Consider the following 23,044-nt stretch of genomic DNA (forward strand, 5'->3'; position numbering starts at 1 on the left):
AGTTATTAAAAGTGCAAAGTTATTTGACTTACGATTCCATCGATTGATCGATGGGAAGGTTCAAAAATAAAATGCTTGGTGAAAACTTAAGTACACCAATGCATTTTAATAAAATTTCACTCAATGCTGGCGCTTTTCAAGTAGTTCATTTCAAGTAGTGATTGTGATTTTTTTTTTAATTTTGACAGCGGACATTCCGTTATAGGGCAACATAAAAATTATGAATTTTGATTTTGACACAATCTGCATCTGGCTAAGAAACTGACAAGTAAAGTTTGACAAGACAAGAAACAAGAATCAAAAGTGTTTATAATTTCCAATAAAAAACTATAATCATCTGTTTATAACAGGCTTGTTCCAGGCATTTCCAATCATTCTTTCTAAAATTCTTGAAGTGTATCATAAATTAATAGTTAATTTTACTGTACGAAATATTACCAGCATGTCTCAAGCTCGTCTTCCGCCTTGTATTCCCTTGCCTTTGGAGCACAAATTGTTAGTAACCGTTATAGAGAAAGCGAAAGATTGGGCCCTTATGCACGGGGTTGGAATGCGAGATAAAAAACATTTTACCAAGGACTCTATACAGGTACATCATTTTAAATTGTAACCGCTGGACTCATAGAATCAAAAAAGTTTAATTCTTTGAGTTAATTAAATTTAAATAAATTTTCAATTTTTTAACAGTGGTGGTAATTTTTAAAAAAACAGCCAGTTATTTGAACAAAATATAAAATTTAATTTGTATTCAGCAAACAATTCCAGGTTTAAACATATATTTTTATTAAACAGATTGCTCCATTTGTATTATTACCATCACCCTTTCCGAGCACAGAGTTTAATAAAGCAGTAGAACTTCAACCAGTCCTCAATGAACTTATGCATAAGGTAAATATTTTTATCCACTTTTTTAAGTAGAAATAAATAGTCGCCAGACATGAGATTTCTACCTCAGGTCACTTAATATAAGATGTGTCTAAGATAACCCTGTCTTTGTCTTCTTAGGGCTCCATACCTTGAAAAAACAGAGCTCTTATAGGATCATTTTGTTTGTCCATATGTCTGTCAAGACCATTTTTCTCTGGAACGTATGAGGGTATCTAGCTGGAATTTATTTATATCAGCATCTAATTCCCCTATTAGATTGTGTGCAGTTGCCTTTTTTTAATAACTGGCATCCCGCATATAAAAATTCTTACCTGCCAGTTATGTACCGGGTCATTGAGTTAAAATTTAAAAACTCCACAAACTAATTTACTAATTGAACTACTTAGAATAATTTTGGGCAATAATTAGTGTTTTAAATTCCTTTTAGGTTGCTCATGACGTAGAATTCTTGGAACATACATTACAAAATGCATTGCAAGTTGATGAATTCACAGCAAACCTTTACGATATATGGATTAAAGTTCGTGAAGAAGGAATTACTCAGGTAAATATATTTAATTATTTTATGCCAGTATTTTGTATGCTAAATTACGCTAATTTTATTATTATATTATAAAAGTTTATGTATTAAATTCAGGAGGAATCTCCAAATATAGTAAGTAGGTTTTATGTAAGCCTTAATAGCTACATATGATAATAAATGGGAACAATACAATTTATTTTTAATTTCGGTGGCTACCAGTTATGTCGCAATTTATAATTTTTACAAACCATATATGTGATTCTCTTTACTATACGACATTTAAAAATGGGGATGAAATGTACATTTCGTGCCTCAGCGGCAAAGGGTTGGTATGCATGATAACATGGAGATAATTGTTACATTTGGTATGGCGAAGCCTATAACACTTGGCATGCTGCGATCGGACATAATGCTGGAGTCAAGGTGTCCGCACACAGTCAACCAGTGCGCGAAGCACACACCGTATTGTTCTTGGAAGCAGGTGGAAATCAACAGTATCGCATCGGGCTTTGGTCATCTTGGACCGGTATCGAGAGACATACAGAGGTAGCTGGTGTAAAAACTCCTGTTCTGTTAAGCTATCGACAATTGTTATGTAGTTTATGTTATTAACTTAGAGCTTGTAAACATGCACTGATACATTTACACAATAAAACTATACAGTTATTGTAGTATATGTGTATTCAAATATCTTGGCTGCTCAGTCACGCGCGACCTGAGATATCCGAGCTTCCAAGATATATTACAACCTCTATACTAAAAGGTCTCATATGTATATACAGCACAAAATGACACAAAAATGGATATGGTTTTGTAGTTGTTTTTAAGAATTTTTCGTAGTGGTGATTGGTGTCATGATTTGACAATTTTAGGTTATGTCAAAAAGTATTTAAAATTTATATTAGATAGGTTTTGAACGGAGACAATGGCACATACTAGTGATAAGTGAGGTTAATATTATTAACAGTATTGTAAATATCAAATATTAAAATTCAAGACTAATTTAAGTTGATTATTAATTTAAGCTAATGGTTTTACTAATATACTAATAATAATATTGAATACTAATTAAAGAAGTCTTACCGTAGATTTCTGAGGTCAATATATCCGTTTCAAACATATTGTTATCTCTGTTTTGTCAAAGTTAATGACAGGGATGACGATATGTTTTATAAAGAGATTTTAGTATCAGGAACGCATGGTTATGGTTTTATAAAGGTTTAAACTTATCAGAATTATTATATAATTTTAGTTTAAAAGGACAAATATTAACAAGGTTTACAATATGATTAATTATTTACAATTTTACCCTTTGATAGTATATTAATATGCTTCTATAAACTTAATATGTAAATAAATAAAACTACGAAAATAAAGTAAATAACGTTAGATATAGAAATAGCCTAATTATAGATATTTTAATAATACATAATATTAATATATATCTAACTTTTAATTAGGATATTTATAGTTTTTATTCTAGATAAAAAATATTCAACTTGAAATTATTAAATGCAGATTTTATCAAATTCGGAGCTCCTGGATCTTAGTTCTTTTTGCGTAAAAGTAGTCATGGCACTCAATGTGTTAAAATTTAAATAAATAGTCAAATGTCGTGATAAAAATAATGATCTTATTTACTTTATCTTGCGTTTGCTGTCATTCGTATTGTCTCTGTTTTACCAAAGAGAATAAGAGGGATGACAATATATTATAATTTACGTCAATACAGTAACATTGAAAATATTCAGACAGACGAGATTTTTTTATCGCAAATAAAATTGACCTTTAAACAATTGCAATAAGGTTTAATTTTACTTAGCATGTTTTTTTTATTAAAAGCGTAAAAATGACGTAAGTAAATTTAATCCTTGTTTCAATTGTGTAAAGCTCAATTTGCTCTGCTCTCCGCTTTCGTCGTGAACGTATCGTAAGATTATAATTGTACTAATGTAATAGTAATAATCTTTAGTTTGTCAATATGAAACAATGTGGACATATTGTATGTACATGGTGTTCAATGTTGTGGTAAATTTATTTGATAAAGTCATCGTAACACTATTGTGTTCGTTGGAAAGTTTTGTCAACTATGATTTGTGTCATGTAGTTGACGGTTACAATGACGATGCAAGTGACAATACGTCTTTATCTTATTGTTTCTTATGTTTGTAGTTCTATAAATAGGTTGTTTAAGACAATTATTTTTAATTGTTATAATATTTTACAGGATTTTAGTTTACATTTAACATTTAAACTACATTTTAAAAATAAAAATAAACACCTGTATATAAGTCTTCCCTCATAGTGGGCGATAACGTCCCCTTGTGGGCGCTTCAGGTCTCAAGTTGCGGGTCATAGTAAAAGTTTCGTTTAGAGTTCTCCGTTAATATACATATATAGGTCACAATAATTAATTAATTTAATTTGAAGTTATAGTGGTTTTTAAATATGTGAAAATATGGGAGCGCTAAAAAAATATTTATTCTCAAAGTGGGTAGTAGACAAAATAAGTTTGGGAACCACTGCTGTATGTGAAAATTGGAATACAATAGGACTTGATTTTATGAACTATTAAATGGTCTTAATACTAGAAACAAAAACTATTTGTGAGAGTTGTCATTGAAATTTGACAATGGTTGGATTCGTGATGAAATATTGGTCAGGGTTTAAATTACAATTTAGCTTTCGATTTTAAATTGTATCAAAGCAAAATCCGAATGGTTATTTGACCTCGTTGTGGTTTAAAATTACTACTATTATTCCATTCTATTTGTATATTCTATCCACATTATTCCTTCCAATAGTAATTGTGGTAATAAATTTATAGGGTGTTTAAAGTATTAATTTTAAATAAATTCATAGGGTGTTTAAAATATTAATTTGAAATAAATTCGGACTACACTTTAATAAATTTTAAAATTAAGATTGTATAGTTAGATAATGTAATTTAAAAAAAGAACATCGACATATTGCATATTTTTTTCTGAATACTTTTTAGTGCTGGTTGTGGGAGCTTTTTAGGTTATGTTAAGAATGCAGCATTGAGTGGACAGAATTAAAGTCAAAAAAAATATTGCGTGTTCCAGTCGATCAGCCTCGGCCTGTTCCGCTCCGACTACCTGATGCAGTGTACGGAGGCCAACACGATAAAGCAAGTGGAGTTTAACACGATCGCCTCCAGTTTTGGCGCCATCACGTCCAATCTGCCCGCCATGTCTCGGTACCGACATTTTGTGCTGTCGTTGTGTGTGGGTCGCACATGTTTGATTCTTCTTTCGAATTTCATTTTTTTTTAAACTTTCAAACGTGTTCCAAATTCAAACATCTTCATGCTTCACACACATAAACGAATCAGTCAACATCTCTCATGTGACTGCTATTTGCAAACGCACGCTATGCAATCATCTTCACATCACTATGGTTCTTGCTTTTTGGTGTATTTTTCTTTTTATTTTATCTGTATGCACTGCTTATGCTTTGTTTTTTTTTTAATTTGCACCGTACTTGTAATATTGGTTGTCAATTTGACGTTGCAGATTATTTATATATGTTTTTTTAAATTGATTTAGATTTAGATTATTGAAATGTTGAGTGCATGTATTTTTGAGCGCATAGCTTGAGTAGTTTCACTTGAGAGATGTTACCTGAGGCCCGGATTGTCGGTTAAATATGTGTCGGTTGCGTTTTGTTTGTTATTTATGTATCGTGTCTTCTGTCCATTCATTGCAGCGTTCGGCTTAGGGTAGACATCTTTCAAACGGTTCAATGTTTAGCTTGGATCCATTCAATACATCATAAATAATAAAAAAAAATTATAAACGATAAAATAAAATGACGCTGTTAGATTATGATTCACGATAATCGCGATATTCCAATACTATAATGTGTCGGTAAAACAGTGGTTTTCCTAATGTTATGTATTTATGAAACTTTTTTACCGATAAATCCCAGTTTTTAGTCGATGAAATCAATACGATTCAGCCAAAAAAACAGTAAATGTATAAGAACTTATCTCGGTTTTTGACGTATATTATTACGACGAAATATAGTTTATACTGAAATATGTTAATATCGGTTACTCAAAAATAGGGATGGGCGATAATTTCTAACACTAATAAAATTAGCTATTTAGTCGATTGTTTTTTATCGCCCATCGCTCGTTTAAAAAGAAATAAAATGTGTAGAGACAACTGTCAGTTGACGGCTCAGCTTATATTATCTTGAAATATTAATGTCGCATTGTTATTTGATAGTTTTATATTGTTGCTGGAAACTTCGAGAATCTAAAATTGGAAGCTAATTTCGACTAATTGACATTTAAATTAATTATTGACACCAACGACTACATCACTTGAATTTTTTTTTAACCAAAAACGCGGCAAATAAAATATTTATAGGAAACGGATAGTTGCAAGAGAAATGATTATAGGAATATCATTCAAACATTTCTTATATTCTTTGAACATGAAATATGTCTTCAAAAATGCATACACTGTACACAATACAAGTTATTAATAATGTGTTAAACGCATGGCATTTTTCTGTATTTTTTTTGCATTATTTTTAATATAACTTCTATTTATATCTTTATTTCTATAATTAATTTTATTTATTTAAAACTTATTTATTACTTGACTTTTCAAATAACGTGAACGCAATAACTAGAACTATCTAAACGAGACATTTTTAAACTTTTTTCTTGTTATTTTCAAAATTTTACCAATTTTGTTGAACACCCTGTTGCTACATTTTTTCAATTTCTTATTCTTCGAATTTATTTCCTATCATGGCCCACCACTGAGTTGTCCGTGACTTCATGGTGTCCAAGATAACTTTGGGAAACACTGATTTTAATTGTATTTCCTAGCATGCATCTTGATTGATAATGCATGCATGCATGTGCTTTTAATTCTGCTAACTATTCTAGTAGAATACCGAATTGGCCATTTTGAAACTGTTGGGTTTGAATTGAAGCTGAACTACTAAATAAAAAAAATCTGTTAATTTGGCATTAGAGATTTTTTTTATATTAAATAATTTTTTTCATATAAATATGTTTTTATTGGACTATTTGTTCAATTCATATTGTAGTTTAACTCATTATATTAAAAAAATATAACAATACTAGCTGTTGCCCGCGACTCCGTTCTCGCGGGTTTTAAAAAAAAACTGAATGAGTATATATGTTCCAGACTATGTTCTACATCTATGCCAAATTTCATCAAGATCTGTTGAGTTGTTCTGGAGATATCTTCAAATATAAATCCATCTAAACATTCGCTATTATTAATTCGATATTATTAGTATGATATTATTAAACATATGTTTGAACAGTGTAAATTAGATTGTATATTAAATAGATTTTAGATATAAGCATGTTTGCATGTATGTTTGTATTTTAATTATTTTTTTTTTAGTAAAATATTTTTATTTAGATTTGTTTCGATGTTGCCATCTAATTCTAATCTTTTTTTGTTTGTTGCAATATACGCTAAGTTTGAAATTGTGAATGTTTGAATGAATTTAATCTTGTAAGCTTATTATATATTTTATTTCAACTTTCAGTTACATTCTTCGTCAATTGGGACACGGAGATCTGATTAAAAAAGTAAGTGATAAATGACTGAATGTTAATTTAACTAGAAGGTGGTAATCCAGAGTGTTCACCTAATTTCGCCAAAATAGCGAAGTGACGGCTCTCCATAAAATATAACTAATTAAAGTGTTTCCATAATTTATTTATAAAAAAACAAATTGGAATATCTACTGTTAGGAAGAAAATCTGACAGTGCCGGTGTATTGACGCAACACTAGTCTTACTAAAATGTCAACGTTTATGTCCCCTCACTAATCATTCTGACACTTGACTTTGTAACGAAAGCACTTCATTCACGCACGTCAGCTCCAAAGGATTCTAACTAATAATGTCTGAAATTACGTGATTTTTTTTTCAATTATTTGATTTAATTTGCCTCTTTTTAGATGCCGCAGAACGGAGCTTTATCAGGACTTTGCAGTGGCATTATAGAGGCGTATGATCTATTTGGTGTCGCAAATGCAATCATAATATTTGTGGTAGAAGAGGTGTCCTACAATATTTGTGACCAGAGATTCCATGAGTTTGAAATATCAGAGAAGAGACCCGATATCATGGTGAATTGCTAACTAATAGCTATTGCCCACAAAAAAAAACGAAATAAAAAAACTTAGTAGTCTGTTTACAGACCATATTCTACATGTATGCCAAATTTTATCAAGATGTTACTACTATGTTGTACTAGTTGTGTCCCGCGTCTCCGTACGCGCGGAATTAAAAAAAAACATAATTAGTAGTCTATGTGTTCTTCCGGACCATATCCTACATATATGCCAAATTTGAGCAAGATCCGTTCAGTCGTTCTGGAGATAACTTCAAACAAACATCCATCTAAACCAGTCTTTCCCAAAGCGGGCGATAACGGGCAGTAAGAGACCCAGAAACAAAATGGGGGCGTTGTGTAGAGGCCTGGGGGGTGATTTGTAATTTTATTTAGCTAGGAGGCATCTTAGACAACTGCATGACCTCTCGACTCTCAATAACTCTAATATGGGGGCGCTTAAAAAAATATTTATTCTCAAAGTAGACAAAATAAGTTTGGGAACAACTGATCTAAACATTCGCATTTATAATATTAGTAAGATAAATATATTTTTTTAATTATTAGATTTTATAATAATTATTCGTGTATTTCAGATACATAGAAAGACTTTAAACGAGTTGTATGAAGAAACAACAGTCAATGATAAGAAACAACTAATATTGTAAGTATTTTACACTTTAGTATTAACTAGAAATATACTAACCGTAGGTTTTTGAGCCCAAAATCTCTATTACATCATCCCTGCCTCTTTGAAACAGATAACAAGTTTTAAACTGGGATTTTGGTTTCAGAAACCAACATTAACACACTCAAACTTTCTAGGGACAATTTGAGTTCTAGTGAAGTTACTACAGTAATTTGGTATTATTATAAATGTTTTCATTTATCTTGTCAGCTCTTAACTTTGTGCGAAAAGCTGCGCAAAACACAAATTTAGATGTAATTATAGGTGACCTTGAGTTATCAAGATATTTGAAACGACTTATACCAATTTTAGCATCAATTTAGTTCTTGATATACGATTAAAAGTAAGCAACGCATCTACAATTTCTAATGTCTATGGACAGCAACCGTAAAAACACATTTAGCTATAGTGTGTTTATACAAATTTAACCTTGAATTTCACATTTGAGAATTTGACACTATCTCTGTCTTTTCCAAAGAGATGGAAAGAGATAGATATATTGTACAGGGTGTTGTGACTACAGGGAAGGTCGGCCAGTAGCTGTGGTGTACTACAGATCGGGCTACGAGCCATCGCAGTATCCATCCTCACGTGAGTGGGATGCACGCCTCCGTGTCGAGAGATCCTCGTATGTATATTTAATTATATTTAAAGTAAAAAAGTTAACGTTAATTATAATACATAGCCAATAAGAATTTATAATGCAAAAAAGTACTTATAAAAGAAAACATTTGGTGGGAAAGAAAGTTTACAGTATGTGGCGCTAGTGGGCAATGAGCTGACATCTGTCATAACTTTTATACGTCATTGTAACGAATTAAAAAATATCCTTTTTTTCAATTTTTTGTTTTAAATTTATGAATTTTATTAAAGAAAATTGACTATGGCCTAATCACCCTTAACTTAGTGTAGGCTCCGAGCCCCTCGGTGGGGACGTATGTCGAGCTGATTGTTTATTTTTAAATTTGATTTAGTGGAATTTGACGTAAGTCTTTATGACTACAGTCCACAGATTACTTTGTCTATAAAGTGTTTTTTTGTATATCTGTGGTATATTTATAACTACCGTCATTTTTACCGTGAGTTTCTAAGACCAAAATACTGTTGTGTCAATGACAGGTAACGATATGTTTTATATTAAGATTTCGGTGTCAGAAACTCACGGTTAATCATCCTGACATCTAAAGTGGGAAAATTATTTTCGATTATAGATTTTAATATATTTTCTATGTATTCCAGAGCAATAAAATGCCCTTCAATACAATATCAATTGGCGGGTACTAAAAAGGTTCAACAGACGTTAGCTTCACCTGGTGTATTGGAGAAGTTTATGGGTACAGGAGCCACTACAAATAGTGTACGAGATATATTCACCGGATTGTATTCATTAGACTTCGATGAGAGCGGGGAAAGAGCTGTTGATATGGCGCTTGCTGATGCTGAGAGGTAAAATGGGATAATAAAAAAAAACGAAAAATACAGGATGTCCAAATATACCGTTAATGATATAACATCCTGTATAACGTTAGAAGGTATCTTCCATAACAGATGTATGAATCTTACTAAAATTTCGCATAGGTTTAAAATAGTCTGGAATAATACATAAGCTACTAATGAAGTTTTTTTTAAATTCCGCTCGGACGGAGTCGCGGGCGAACACTAGTAATATTATAAATACGAATGTTTGGATGGATATTTGTTTGAAGGTATCTGCAGGACGGGTCAACAAATCTAAAAAAAAAAAAATTATTTTTTTTTATTTTTCACAGACGAAGTCACGGGCATAGACTAGTTTTGTATATATTTTATATTTATGTGTAGGTTCGTGTTGAAGCCGCAGCGCGAGGGCGGTGGCAACAACTTGTACGGACCGGACGTGCGCGAGGCGTTACTGCGCATGCGACACAGTCGCGAGCGCGCAGCTTACATACTGATGGAGCGGATATTACCCCCACTTGTTAGTATTATATATATCAAACAAATATGTCCCTTTCTTACTTTCAATTTGATTAATTTACTACGACACTTAACTTGGCAATTGTCCCTCTGTATGAATCTCGAAAAACTTATTAGTACATGACGGGATTCGAACCCAGGACCTGCAGTTTGCAAGTCAAGTGTTTGACCCCTGAGTCACCGACGCTCTTATGTGATTTTCGATTAACATATATACATTTATCCGACCTTATGGTGAAGGAAAACATTGTGATGCTGCACATATATGAGAAAGTCAAAGATATGTGTGAAGTCAACCCGCACTTGGCCAGCATGGTTGACTATGGCCTAATCACCCTTAACTTAGGGTAGGCTCCGAGCCCCTCGGTGGGGACGTATACTGAGCTGATGACGATATTATATGAATCTACAGCAATGTCTTTCAGACTAACTAACGGTGGCCTTGAGTTTGTCAGTACAGAATTTAAAAAAAACTAGCCTTTAGCATTCCCGCATATATCAGCTGTATTCCAGTCAAAATCAGCCCCACCGTTCCACACATTACCCGGAACATACGCGGACTTAAGAAAAGTCAGACAAAATTTAAAAAAAAAATGGATTTTAGTTATAAGCAACACAAATACAATATATTTTTATATAACAGACAAACCAATTTTATTGTCTTTGTACATGTTTCTGCAGTGAAAACTGCAGCTATGTATATAATACATACTATTATATATACATAATGTTCCTACAGGTGTCAGGGTACGTGGTGCGTCCTGGAGCGCCCGTGCCTCCTCCACTCAGCGACCTCGTCTCTGAGCTTGGGATATTTGGAGTTATTATTGGGTAAGTGCATATAAATCATATAAATTACTAGTTTTTACCGCTACTCCGTCTGTATGGAATAAAAAAAAATAGTAGCCTATGTGTTCTAAATCTATGACAAATTTCATCAAGATCCATGCAGCCGTTCTGGAGATATCTTCTAACATTAGAAAAAAATCGTTATGGTAAACCGTATTTAAGTTTTGTGGTAAATTTAAAATAAATATGTGCTTGTAATTTAACTGTTAGTATAATTTAAATAAGATATTTAATACAAGCGTGTTTGAAATAAATACAGAAAAAATGCAAATATATTTTCATACAACACACTTACAGAAAAAAATCACCCTTTAACTCTTTAAAAAAAAAAAAAACAATATGACGCAGTACAAATGTCAAAACAATGGAATTTCACTGTTATATTAATATTTTCAGAACCAAAGAAAAGATTTTCAGTAATCGACAAGTGGGTCACATGTTGAGGACTAAACTCGCGGATGCTAACGAGGGCGGAGTCGCCGCGGGACTCGGAGCACTAGATTCACCTTTCCTACTGGACTCGTAACTAACTATGCTATATATTTAACTTTAAATACCGATTTTTACTAAGCAAATTCAAATTTGTAAAATTAAATTAATTTTTGTAAAATTAAATTAGTTTTTGTAAAATTAAATTAATTTTTGTAAAATTAAATTCATGTTTGTAAAATCAAATTCACTTTTGTAAATTTAAAGTCATGTTTGTAAAAACCTAATTCATTTTATAAAAAAAACATTAGGATATGTCAATTGTGTAAACATAGCTATAAAATTAATTTTATAGTAAAAAGGTGGGTATTTGAATTTAAAACTGAAATTTTGTTCATTAAGTTTGTTGTTTGTCTCACTCACACGTTGCTATAAAATATTGCCATCCCACTCTTATGTAATATTGATAATTATTTAATATTCAACTCTTTGTCTGTCTTTTCTTTGTTTTCAAAGATTTTAAACATCGAATTTTGTATAACAGATTATTTGACATAAAAATTACTATGATTATTACTTCTATTTACTTTGTAATATGACATTTAAATTTTACACGGAACAATTTTACATGAAAAAAATAAAATTATTTTCAACAATCAATGAGGTGAACTTTAATATTTAGGAAAAAGGAAATTTGACAAATAATATAGTCAATTATCATAAACAATATAGAGCACAATAAATATTTTTAAGTTTTTACTAAATTTTTTTTAATCGACATATAATACTGAATTACTATGCCATATTGTGTTATTTTATAATTGTTATTTTTATTGTATACCTCTAGTTTGTGTCTTGTCTATGGAGAGCAAAATTGCAATCTCAGTGTTGCCTGTATTAAATGAATTTTAAATTAAATAATAAAAAAAAATATACTGCAAATTAAATGAAAACTACATTCCAATAACTATGATTGCATTTTCAATTTGTTTTTATGCTACGCCTTATGGTGAGTTTCTGAGACCCGTTTAAAATACATTATTTCTGTTTTTCCCAAAGATCATGACAATGTCACGATGTTTTATACAGAGGTATTGGTCTCAGAAACCCACGGTAAGTGATATATAAATTATAATTTAAGAAATCATTGTGTGGTGATATTAGGTGCTGTATGTTTGACGTCATTTATATAGATTTTTTGATACTAAAATATAGGGGGACTTTTAAATTTATCGTTGTTTTAATTTTCCACTAGCGTTATGTATATTTCTGAGTTTCTGAGCTGATAAAAATAATTTTCATATCATAATAGTGCAAAGAAGACATTTTAATTCTAACAAATGTCCAAGTTTGATTGAAGAAAGAGAGGACGGACAGAAATAGAATATTTCCCCTTCCTATGCATCCTCTACTAAGTAAAATGCACTTACCTTTCCCATTTTACAAGAAAAGGGCGGATAAGGAGAGGACTTTTATCAGGTCTCCGTGGTTATGAGGCAGATTGTTAATATTTTAAATTTTTTATTTAATAATCCTCTTTTTTAACAATCTAATTGGTTGCTACGTTTCTAAACATATTCGTAATATTTGGGCATTTTGCTTTTAGTTAGTACAGCACCATCCTTCTTGTTGTAGCCATATAAATGTTGGAAATCAGGATGCCCATAGATTACCTGAAAATATATGTTTGTGAATTAGCGTTAAGTTAAGGGTGACTAGGCCATAGTCAACCACGCTGGCCAAGTGCGGGTTGACTTCACACATGTCTTTGAATTTCTTCTCGGATATGTGCAGGTTGCATCACGATGTTTTCCTTCACCGTAAGAACGTCGGATCAATGTACATATGTAAATAGAAAATCGAAAAACACATTGGTACATGGCGGGATTCGAACCCAGGACCTGCAGATTACAAGTCAAGTGCCGGAAACCACTGAGCCACCGACGCTCTCAATAAAATAAATATTAATCTTACTAATATAAATGTGAATGTTTAGATGGATGGATGTTTAAAGGTATCTCTGGAATTGCTGAACATCCCGACCCCTGAACTCTTACTTATGCAGGTGCAACTGTAAATTACCTTTTCTCTCTCATAAGCATCTTCAGCACTGGTGATCAACTCAGGCACATCAAGTCGGGGTATAGCCAGCAGGTTCAAGAGATAATCCTTCTGGTTGGTGTAGAGCATCCTTTGGTCTGCCCACTCCACCTCGCGCGGGAGACGCCAGTCCTTCATCTTAGGCTCCTCACGCTCTGTATACTTGTCGAAGTTTAAACGTTCTATATCTTCTACAACCTGTAATATGACACAAATTAAAATCCTATTTGCATACAGAATTGTCTTTGCACTGTAAGTTAGAATCTAAGTTAATAATAAGCTAATACTATAAATGTAAATGTTTCCGGAATGTATGCGTTTATCTCAGTGAATTTTAGCATAGATGTAGAACATAGGCTGGAAGAATTTGCTAACAAATATTTGATAGATAGGCTTAGAAATACAAAATAATAATAGACAAAAGAAATTAATTTAGGGCACAAACTCTATTAAACACACTATAAGTTTAAGGAGGTGTTCAAAATTTGTTTAAATTCAGAATAAAGGATCAGAAATACCATGAATCATCTTTGTTAACTTACCACTTCAACTTCACCACCGCCAGTCCAGTCATACACCAATAATTCAGCGTGAGTTGAGATGTCACGGAGATACTTGGTCTTGTACTGTCTCTCTACTTCTGTCAGGTAAGCAGCTGTCATAGCTTTACCGTTCACCTCATGGTCTAGATTACGGCATTTGATAGCTTCCATCACCTGGAAAATTAGTTCTACAGTTAGTTTTACGGTGTGGATGTAATTGTGAATACTGGTTTCTATTTTTTAATAAATCCACAATACATCTTGCTAGTGTTACTTAGTTTGGGTACTTATTTTGTCTAATTTTGTCAGAATTAAAAATATTTAGTCAATATCTTCTGGTTCAAAAACATTTTTTACATACATTTATTTTCCCTAGAGCTATGTAGCTTAATGGGTTATATAATAATAAACAATACCTTAGGTACTGGAACATCAAGGTAAATAACCAGATGAGGTCTCATAAGTTCTTCAATTGTGCTGTTTCTCAGTTCGTAGTAGACGGAACGAACTCCTTTACTGATGTACTTCTGGCTGTACATGGCCTCCAGGAAGACAAAGTCGGAGTAAGGTGATCTCTCCAATACAACACCCTGGCCAGTGTTTAATAAATGGGCTAGTGCATCAATGTATTGAGAATATCTTGCAGTATACATCATTATCTGGAAATTACCAGTGTGACGATGTGTCGGGTTGCGGTTGAAGTTAACATGATCGAATGTTCTAGCATCCTCAGGTATTTGACAGTCGAACGTACGAAGATCAACCCCATTGGGCCTTATATAGTGAAAGTCCATATTCGCTTCTGGGAAATGCTTCATACCAAGATCTTCGGCAAGGCATTTCGCAAATGCCGTCTTCTTAGAGGCAACAGTACCTTCGACGACCACAACTTTAGAATTCTCATCCATTCTATGAGTTGTACGGTCCCTCAGACTGCGGAACCATGTATAGAACTTGTTCTCATAATCAAATGGTGCTGGTTTAGGTGGAGGCGGGGGCAGAGATTCCCGTAGGGCTTTGCCCATTATACTCCGATGCTGTACGAAGCCGCATGCTGCTATTTTAGCCCCTTGAGCTGGAGTCAAGACTTTCACAAAGGTCGTACGTACTAGAGTCGCCATTTTTCGTTGGCCTACAACAAACAAATGATTTTTAAATATCAAACGAGGTTTCTTGTAATTACTAAAAGAATAGGCAGTTATTTCTTACCACTCTATTAATTCATATTATCAAAATATCGACTTAGAATTGTGACATAACCACCGCCATTTTTTTCCGTAGGGTAGTTCCATCACATCGATTCCGATGCACACAATATCGATTTGAATTACTATGCTTTTTCACAAACTTTTTGCAAACTAAAAGATATGACAATGCAGTAACGATATATTTTGCATATCCTTAATACCACTGAAAATTGCATAACTTAACAGAAATAAACTTTTAACTGAAATCGAGAGCAAAACATCAGGGACTTTTTCATCGAAATGCTGAAAATCGAATCATTTCGAGAAAGAAAAATGGCACAAAGTGGCACCACCAAAGAGTATATAAAAACTTCAAACTTTTAAATTGACATTTGAATGATTGTCACTGTCAGATTTTCCTTTTCCTATGTGATTGTTTTGTAGACCATGTGAGAATTATTTAAAAACAACTTTAACCACAATTAACCATAATTTAATTCCTTATTACATTGAATAATTAAAGTGTATCAAAAATGGAAGTGCAAAACATAAACGTCGATGACTTTTTGCCCGCAAAAAAGACTGTTAAGTTGAAGAATGTGAAACGAAGAGCTGTTTCGGAATCTGGAGATGGAATGGAGGTGGAAGAACATAATGGTATTCAAGGCAAACCGAAACTCTCAAAACCTAAAGCTAAGAGAGTTAAAAAGAATGCTGAACCGAATGAGAGCAAAGTAAACATGAGAAAAGTACCTGTTCCTGCACATAGGTATAACCTCAAAATTTATTCAAAACAATTATGTATATTTTTAACACATACTATCCTACCGATTTCCACGTATTAAAGTGAACTAACGTGATAAGTCAATGACCTTGAACATCTTATTGTAATGTTCTGCAATGCTTTATTACCATACTAATATGTTATCAATAATTAAAGATAATTTATGTATGTATTTGTTACAGATATACCCCTTTAAAAGAGAATTGGTTAAAGATTTTCACACCAATAGTGGAACATCTCTTGTTACAAGTGCGATTTAACACAAAAACAAGAAATGTTGAAATCAGAGTTGGTCCTGAAACTAAAGATATAGCTAATCTACAAAAGGCTGCTGATTTTGTTAAGGTAATATTTTTTCTTGTCCTTATCTATCTATATATTGGGTAGACATACCATGATTTTAGTTCTCCAGATTAATCTTCCCAATGTAGTCTTCACTTCCTTCTTAATCTTGAATTTCATCTAGAATATTAATTCAACACAATCCTATTTTTTTACATTGTGTGGTACAATATTTATAAGTAAAGTAGAATCTCAGTAATCTAGCACTTTTAAAAACCAGATAACACCAAATTTTTGGTATGTTTGCATTACAGGATTGTATAAAAACAAATCATCTTACTAATAATATAACAGTGGTCAAACAGTCTGGAAGATCACATAGGCTACTCCTTATGTTTTTTTTTAATACCGTGAGGACGGAATTGTGGGTGATGGCTTTAATTGGAAGGTAGTGGGAGAGGGGCAAGAAAAGCACAGGCAGTATTTTGGATTATATGTCACCTATTAAGATGTGGAATAATGTGATTCTACTGTACAAGAAGGTTCATTACCAATGTTCCGGAAGTCATTCCAAATGCATTAATATTTTTTTTTATTTCACAGGCATTTATTTACGGCTTTGATGTTGAAGATGCATTAGCTTTACTCCGATTAGATGATCTATTTGTTGAGTCTTTTGAAGTGAAAGATGTAAAGACATTACAAGGAGACCATTTGGGACGGGCGATAGGAAGATTAGCGGGTAAAGCTGGCAGGACAAAGTTCACCATAGAGAATGTAACGAAAACAAGAATAGTATTGGCAGACTCGAAAATTCACATTCTAGGCAGTTATCAGAATATTGCATTGGCAAGAAGAGCTATATGTAACCTTATTATGGGATCACCTCCTTCCAAAGTTTATGGTACACTAAGGAATGTTGCTAATAGAGTCGCTGAGAGGTTTTAGTTGTAAATAAAATGATTGTCTATTTACATTTTTTTTATACTTATTAATTTCTATTTATGTTGTCTTCATATAGTTAAGATTCATACTGAAATATATCTTTGAAATGTCACATTTTATCTGACTAGTTTAAATTGCCAAAATGAAAAAACACAAATTATTTTAAAATAGCGTTATTGTCAAATGTTGCCATTCTTAAAATAATTAGTCATGTTGGCAATGCATTTTATGCACACATTCAACATGTTTCATGCCTTAGCATAATTTTAAGAGATTAATTTCCTAGTCAAGGCAAACATGTATTTAATATAATAATTACTTTTATTTATAAATTAGAACATTACTTGATAGATTTATTAACCTTAAAGATATAGTTTTATCAGAGTAGTATCTTGTATTTGAAATGTCTCGGTACACGTGACAGTACGAGCCGGGCGTCGTAACTTAGTGAGGCGAAGGTCCAGGGCTCCGCGGCGCTCCACTCCGCGCAGTACACTGAGTCTTCATGCTGCTCGTATGATTGTAGCACACCATCTTCCAAACTGACAGAGAAATTACATAAGAGACCATGGACATAGTATATATTAAGAAATCCAACTACCTTTATAATACTCAAGGAAAGAAGAAGAATTTATATATCACATGTCAAAATTACATTTTTTTTAATGAACAGCCACCTTAATTCGCTGAAATAGCGAAGATACCGCTGCCCATAGACGTTGTAATTGCAGATGCGTTTCCCACATGTAATCGACGGAGGAGGGGACTATAAACAGCATGTTTTCTCTTCCTATGCGTCCCCTCCTCCGGCAAATCACTATTTTATATTTTTACTATCTCTAAGCAGTGACATATGCAATTACAAATGCGTTATTTATTAGAAAGTGATGAAAAGGGAACATCGACTAATATTATGTCTCCATCATACACATTCAACTGACAAAATGCAGAATTCACTGGATGCATGTCTTCTGTGTGGTTGTGGTATTCCACTGAGAAAGCTTGCCATCCCTGTTGTGAGATCTACTAATATTGTACTTACACCTGACTGAGCCTCTTGCCGTCTTCATCAGTATCACAGATGCTAGCCGCAGCAGTGAGCAGTGCTCGGGCATCCGAGCTTCCTGTTAACAGTAATTGTTCATGGTACGTGTTGTATCTCACCGTCCATACCCTGGAAATAAAATCTGCATGTACTAAATTTTATTTTTATCAAAGGACTGCGGGTTAGGATGGTCAAAGCATATGTATGTACAGAAAGAGGACATTTCTCCTTCCTAAGTCCCCACTTATAGCAAATTAATTTCTTATTTTTGTTATAACTAGCTGTCGCCTGCGACTCCGACCGCGTACAATTAAAAAATAATAATTAGTAGCCTATGTGTAGTCCAAACTGTTCTACATGTGTGCCGTCTGGAGATACTTTCTAACATCCATCCATACATTTGCAATTATATTAGTAAGATTTGATTTATAATTACCAATGAGAGTGATCAGTTCTAGTGAATATAGGTTCCTTTCCATTTCTGTAGTCCCAGATGTTGAGTGCTGCATCATCGCCAGCACTTGCCAAATGGAATTGTCTGAAAAACAAACAAATAATGAGTTTCTATTCAATTACTCACTAAAGGAGTGTTTAATTGTTGAATTAATATAAAAAAATCTTTAAAGTAACATTAAACAACTATATAGATTAAAAAAGATGTTTAAAGTATGCATAATGTTTCAATGACTTGTTTTTTCATTGTCTTATCGATATAATAAAAAAAATTTAAGTATTTGTTTGGATTATAGAATTTTTTTGACGGGACTTTTACTGGAATGTAACTGATGTGTGCGGGAGTAACATTGGTTGTTTTTTTTTATTTTGACCTTACGAAGTCATGGGCAATCGCTAGTTATTAAAAAAAACAGAAACAATATGTCATTGAAAAGAAGTTTTTAATTACCTGTTTGGATTAAAATCTAAATCTCTGGCGAGTTGTCTATGTGCATTATCTATGCTCCAAGATGGCTTATTGCAGTCAGTTCTGGTGTCGTAACACTTTATATGCATGTCTTGTAGCACTGCAAACTGTTAAAATACCACAGTTAAAAAGGTGTACAAGATAATGAACAAAGCTTAGTAATAATAAAAAAAATGTAAATTACGGGATTCAAACCCAGGATAGATACAAATCCAGTGTTTAACCCCTGAGCCAACAAGAATGTAAGATAGATATTGTTGCAAGCTTCACCTGACAATGTCCTTGGTGTGGATTCCACTTGCCGCCGGTAAACTTGAGTCGTGACTTTGCCTCTGGAGTAGCAGTAGTCAGCGGAGCTCCAGTGTTCAAATCGTGGACAGTAACTCCACTTTCATATACAATTCCAATACGGCTAGCATCTGTCGGATGCCATTCCGCACAACGGATCTCTTCTTCTGGTTTCTACATGTAATTATAGAATGGGTAAAAATTATTATAAAGATTAGAAAAACATTATAGAAAAAAAACACAACGCTAATCAACCTACATATATCTGAGAAGAAATTCAATGATATGTGTGAAGTCAACCAATCCGCACTGGGTTAGCGTGGTTACAATGGCCTAGTCACCCGTGACTTTGGGTAAGCTCCGAACCCCTCAGTGGGGATGTATAGTGAGCTGATAATATTGAATCAATCTTGAGCACCAAAGAAAGATTTGTTTGGAAAGAAAAAGTTTTTTTTTTAAATTATTTTTCTATATTAATTTAATTACCTCAGGTGTTATAGTTCTGAGTAATTGCATATCATCTGCATTTCTGCCTTGCATTGCATTCAAATCGTCCAGATCTTTAGGTATTACCTGAAAAAGTATTATCCAATTTAAAAAAAAATTGTCTCTGTTTTATCAAAGACAATGACAAGGATGACAATTTATTTTATGCAGATTTTGATCTCGAAAACCTTTAGTTCCAAAGCGTTTTATGTGTCTATTGCTGTTAGGCAAATGTTTTTAATGTCAACTCTAAAACTGTTTTTTTTAATGTTAAGAACAAAATGTAATATCAAACCTCAACAGTTGGCAGTTTGTATATAGTCACACCCATTGTACACTGAGATGTTTCCGGATCATAAGTATTATGAGTGGTGAGTAATGTTGCCACATCATGTGGTGAACAGCGGAGATGCCAGATCTCACCAATGTCATGTTTGAATACCTGTTGGAAAAGTTTACAATAAATTAAGGACCACATCAAATGGTAATCTATGCTCATGGCTATGCAGGCATGACCATACACCATAGGCATGTAAGTGTTTACGTTGTGTGAGTTGTGTTGTTGTAAGTACTAGTCCTGCCTTTTGTGTGCAATTTATAGTCTGAGACAGGTACACTTGCTGTACATAAATGCAGTCATAAAGCTAGACATTTTGTATAGAACATTACTTATTATACAGTTTTTAATTGTAGTACATTTTAAATGTTTCAAGAACGTATAGCAGATCAAAACTGTATTTATATCTGTTTTGAACTAATAAATAATAAAAATATGCAACCTAGCTCAGAGTTTTAAAGAAGCTGCTAAGGAAGTGTGGTAGATCGGTTTGTATTTTTATATGGGAGATCTACATTGGGGGGCCTCGTTAGTAACCAAATAACGTCTGTGAATGCTGTACCTTTGTGTGCAAAGCTCCAGTATCCTCTTCAAGTTCAACTACGTGCACTTGATTAGACTGTGGCTTTAGGCTCTGTGTGCCGATTAGGAAACGAATAGCATCGCTTTCATATTGTGGTGATAAAGCTCTTGTCTGGAACACAGATGAATTGAAATACAAGCCAATATTATTTTAATTTAGACGTTGTAAATTGATTTATTACCTGATGTTCGAGGCCGTATATAATTGAATTTCCCTCATCCATTGTATTGACTTATTTTAGTGCTGAATTTAAACACGAAATAACACTCAAATAAATTATAATAAGGGTATATTGTTTATTTGACAGTTTGACGTTTTGTGACTGTGACAGTTGTTGTCATTTAGTTCTACAGATAATACAGTAGACAGTATAAAAAAATGTTTTTTAAAATGCGCATAAAAGCATCAAACAAAGCCATATATTATCTTATGTATTTATGTATGTTTGATAGTTCGTTGTAAAATGGCAAAATTTTGTGCTGTTTATTAGTTGCCTTTATTTCAACATCACCGTCAATTTCTATGGTTGTTAAATCATTGTGCAGTTATCGTGGTTGGACTATGAAATGTTTTTTTAACCCCCAAATAGCTAAGTGATTGTTGAAAAAGTTTTAATAAATATTTGTAAGACATTAAAGACATTTTCTATGCTGTTTCAGTATGTTTTTGAGAAAGACGTTGTATTCGCTACGTATTGTGAAGTATTTACACTAGCAATTTATCTTAAAATCACGTAAACTACGCAGAATTGTTCATATTTATCTTTCAAAGTGTAAGAACTTATTTTATGAAGAATTATCAGTTTAAATGACTGTAGTAAATTACCTTTAACTGCCCGATAAATACCATAGTTGAGTACAGTAAATTACTTTAAAATAGCTCTATAACAATAACAAATGAAGGCGATAATTTGCAAGGAAGTAAAAAGTTGCCTGATATGCAATCATTATTATTATCAAATTCAAGACAGAATTTTAAACGAGTATTTGCATTGTTATGAAATGAAACTTCTATCTAATATACGTTATACAAATAATTTGGTATATTGACGTAACAATTAGAAAACAATATATTCTTAACACGTTGAGCGCAACGCGTATTTCTAAGACAATCCCGTTCAGGCCACGAGCGCCGCTTATACGCACTGGTATTAAAGGGCCTGTGTTTCCGATCGCAGTACAAAATAGTTTACATTTTTAACGTTTAATTTTGTGTAATTCCGCAAAATAGTGTAAAATTTTATAGTTCTCATGTTACACGATGTCAGCCACCGATGGCTGACGCGGCGCTCAACGTGTTAAGGAGAAATTTATATAAGAAAGTATAAGGAAGACTCTTTGACACATCGTACATCGTCGAAACCCGGTAAAAGTTACTTCCAACACTTACACATTGTATTATGAACAAAAATGAATCATTCTTTTAACACATTTGATTTGTCGTTTACTAACGGATATTGAAAGATACAAGTCCTGGAAACCGGAATCGCAAAGAGATAGGCGTGGGAACATCCGTACATCGGTTGTGTCGATTACGACATAAAACCATATAGATTAATGGATGAAAACGTAGCGTATATTTTTTATTCATGAAACTATTTAATAAACAGTTAGCTACTTTTAAATTGATATCTTACTAATTATTATAAATGCGAATATTTGGATGGATGGATATTTGTTTAAAGGTATCACCGGAACAGCTGAACGGATCTTTATGAAATTTGGCATAGATGTAGAACATAGTCGGGAAGAACACATAGGTCACTTATTGTGTTTTTTTAATTACGCGCGATAAAACTGTAGTATTAACTTCAAAAAGAAGAAATGTAAACGAGATTATGTCAGTAAATTATTTTTAATTAAATATTTCGTTGCTAGATTTTCCTTGTAAAATGTAAATTGCGAATGCGAAAGTGCACGTTGTGGCCAGTCAGTTCCTATGTAGTAGTATTTAATTTTTTTTAATATATAATCTGTATTTAGACAACTTCCGGTGGGAAAACAGATAAGCAAAGTGGCGCCATCCAGTATTTATGGTTAAGTCTTTTATTAAGGCTATATTATATATAGTGGG

At 32.8% G+C, this 23,044-nt stretch overlaps 4 protein-coding genes across 6 annotated transcripts; 2 read left to right on the forward strand and 2 right to left on the reverse strand.

Annotated features, from left to right (window-relative positions):
- The first annotated feature begins 246 nt into the window (after window positions 1-246).
- LOC106128108 (glutathione synthetase) lies at window positions 247-11,632 on the forward strand. 2 transcript variants are annotated; one of them, XM_013326400.1, is made up of 12 exons: window positions 247-589; window positions 793-888; window positions 1,316-1,432; window positions 1,788-1,957; window positions 6,977-7,019; window positions 7,394-7,564; window positions 8,145-8,212; window positions 8,760-8,864; window positions 9,476-9,682; window positions 10,058-10,193; window positions 10,932-11,023; window positions 11,438-11,632. In XM_013326400.1, the coding sequence occupies exons 1-12, from the start codon at window positions 443-445 to the stop codon at window positions 11,565-11,567; spliced, it is 1,482 nt and encodes a 493-aa protein (XP_013181854.1). In that variant the 5' UTR covers window positions 247-442; the 3' UTR covers window positions 11,568-11,632. The 2 variants fall into 2 exon arrangements, with proteins under 2 accessions (XP_013181854.1, XP_013181857.1); XM_013326403.1 differs by lacking the exon at window positions 1,788-1,957 and adding an exon at window positions 4,498-4,631.
- A 1,342-nt stretch (window positions 11,633-12,974) lies between these two features.
- Window positions 12,975-15,421, reverse strand: ND-42 (NADH dehydrogenase (ubiquinone) subunit ND-42). 2 transcript variants are annotated; one of them, XM_013326413.1, is made up of 5 exons: window positions 15,322-15,421; window positions 14,529-15,244; window positions 14,113-14,286; window positions 13,553-13,768; window positions 12,975-13,143 (listed from the first exon to the last, which is right to left on the reverse strand). In XM_013326413.1, exons 2-5 carry the CDS (start codon window positions 15,231-15,233, stop codon window positions 13,039-13,041), a joined length of 1,200 nt encoding a protein of 399 aa, XP_013181867.1. In that variant the 5' UTR covers window positions 15,234-15,244; window positions 15,322-15,421; the 3' UTR covers window positions 12,975-13,038.
- A 313-nt stretch (window positions 15,422-15,734) lies between these two features.
- Window positions 15,735-17,339, forward strand: l(1)G0004 (RNA-binding protein pno1). The gene is given in 3 exon segments (NM_001311954.1): window positions 15,735-16,068; window positions 16,266-16,428; window positions 16,969-17,339. Coding segments are annotated over 3 exon segments (744 nt in total). The 5' UTR covers window positions 15,735-15,832; the 3' UTR covers window positions 17,314-17,339.
- A 39-nt stretch (window positions 17,340-17,378) lies between these two features.
- LOC106113058 (protein TSSC1) lies at window positions 17,379-21,238 on the reverse strand. Its single transcript, NM_001311920.1, is given in 9 exon segments — window positions 17,379-17,852; window positions 18,353-18,484; window positions 18,792-18,893; window positions 19,260-19,384; window positions 19,548-19,739; window positions 20,052-20,138; window positions 20,347-20,493; window positions 20,951-21,082; window positions 21,153-21,238. Coding segments are annotated over 9 exon segments (1,122 nt in total). The 5' UTR covers window positions 21,195-21,238; the 3' UTR covers window positions 17,379-17,689.
- Between the last annotated feature and the right edge of the window lie 1,806 nt (window positions 21,239-23,044).

The sequence above is a fragment of the Papilio xuthus genome, unplaced genomic scaffold, assembly GCF_000836235.2.
Source record: "Papilio xuthus unplaced genomic scaffold, Pxut_1.1 DF829758.1, whole genome shotgun sequence".
Taxonomy (NCBI): domain Eukaryota; kingdom Metazoa; phylum Arthropoda; class Insecta; order Lepidoptera; family Papilionidae; genus Papilio; species Papilio xuthus.

Excerpts from the sequence above, each read along its gene's own strand:
- LOC106128108 (XM_013326400.1), top strand. The coding sequence starts at position 443 with ATGTCTCAAGCTCGTCTTCCGCCTTGTATTCCCTTGCCTTTGGAGCAC. Across the intron at positions 889-1,315 it reads TCAATGAACTTATGCATAAG|GTTGCTCATGACGTAGAATT; the intron begins GTAAATATTTTT and ends AATTCCTTTTAG. Across the intron at positions 8,865-9,475 it reads CTCCGTGTCGAGAGATCCTC|AGCAATAAAATGCCCTTCAA; the intron begins GTATGTATATTT and ends TATGTATTCCAG.
- ND-42 (XM_013326413.1), bottom strand. The coding sequence starts at position 15,233 with ATGGCGACTCTAGTACGTACGACCTTTGTGAAAGTCTTGACTCCAGCT. Across the intron at positions 14,287-14,528 it reads TTGATGTTCCAGTACCTAAG|GTGATGGAAGCTATCAAATG; the intron begins GTATTGTTTATT and ends CTAATTTTCCAG. Across the intron at positions 13,144-13,552 it reads ATGCTTATGAGAGAGAAAAG|GTAATCTATGGGCATCCTGA; the intron begins GTAATTTACAGT and ends ATATATTTTCAG.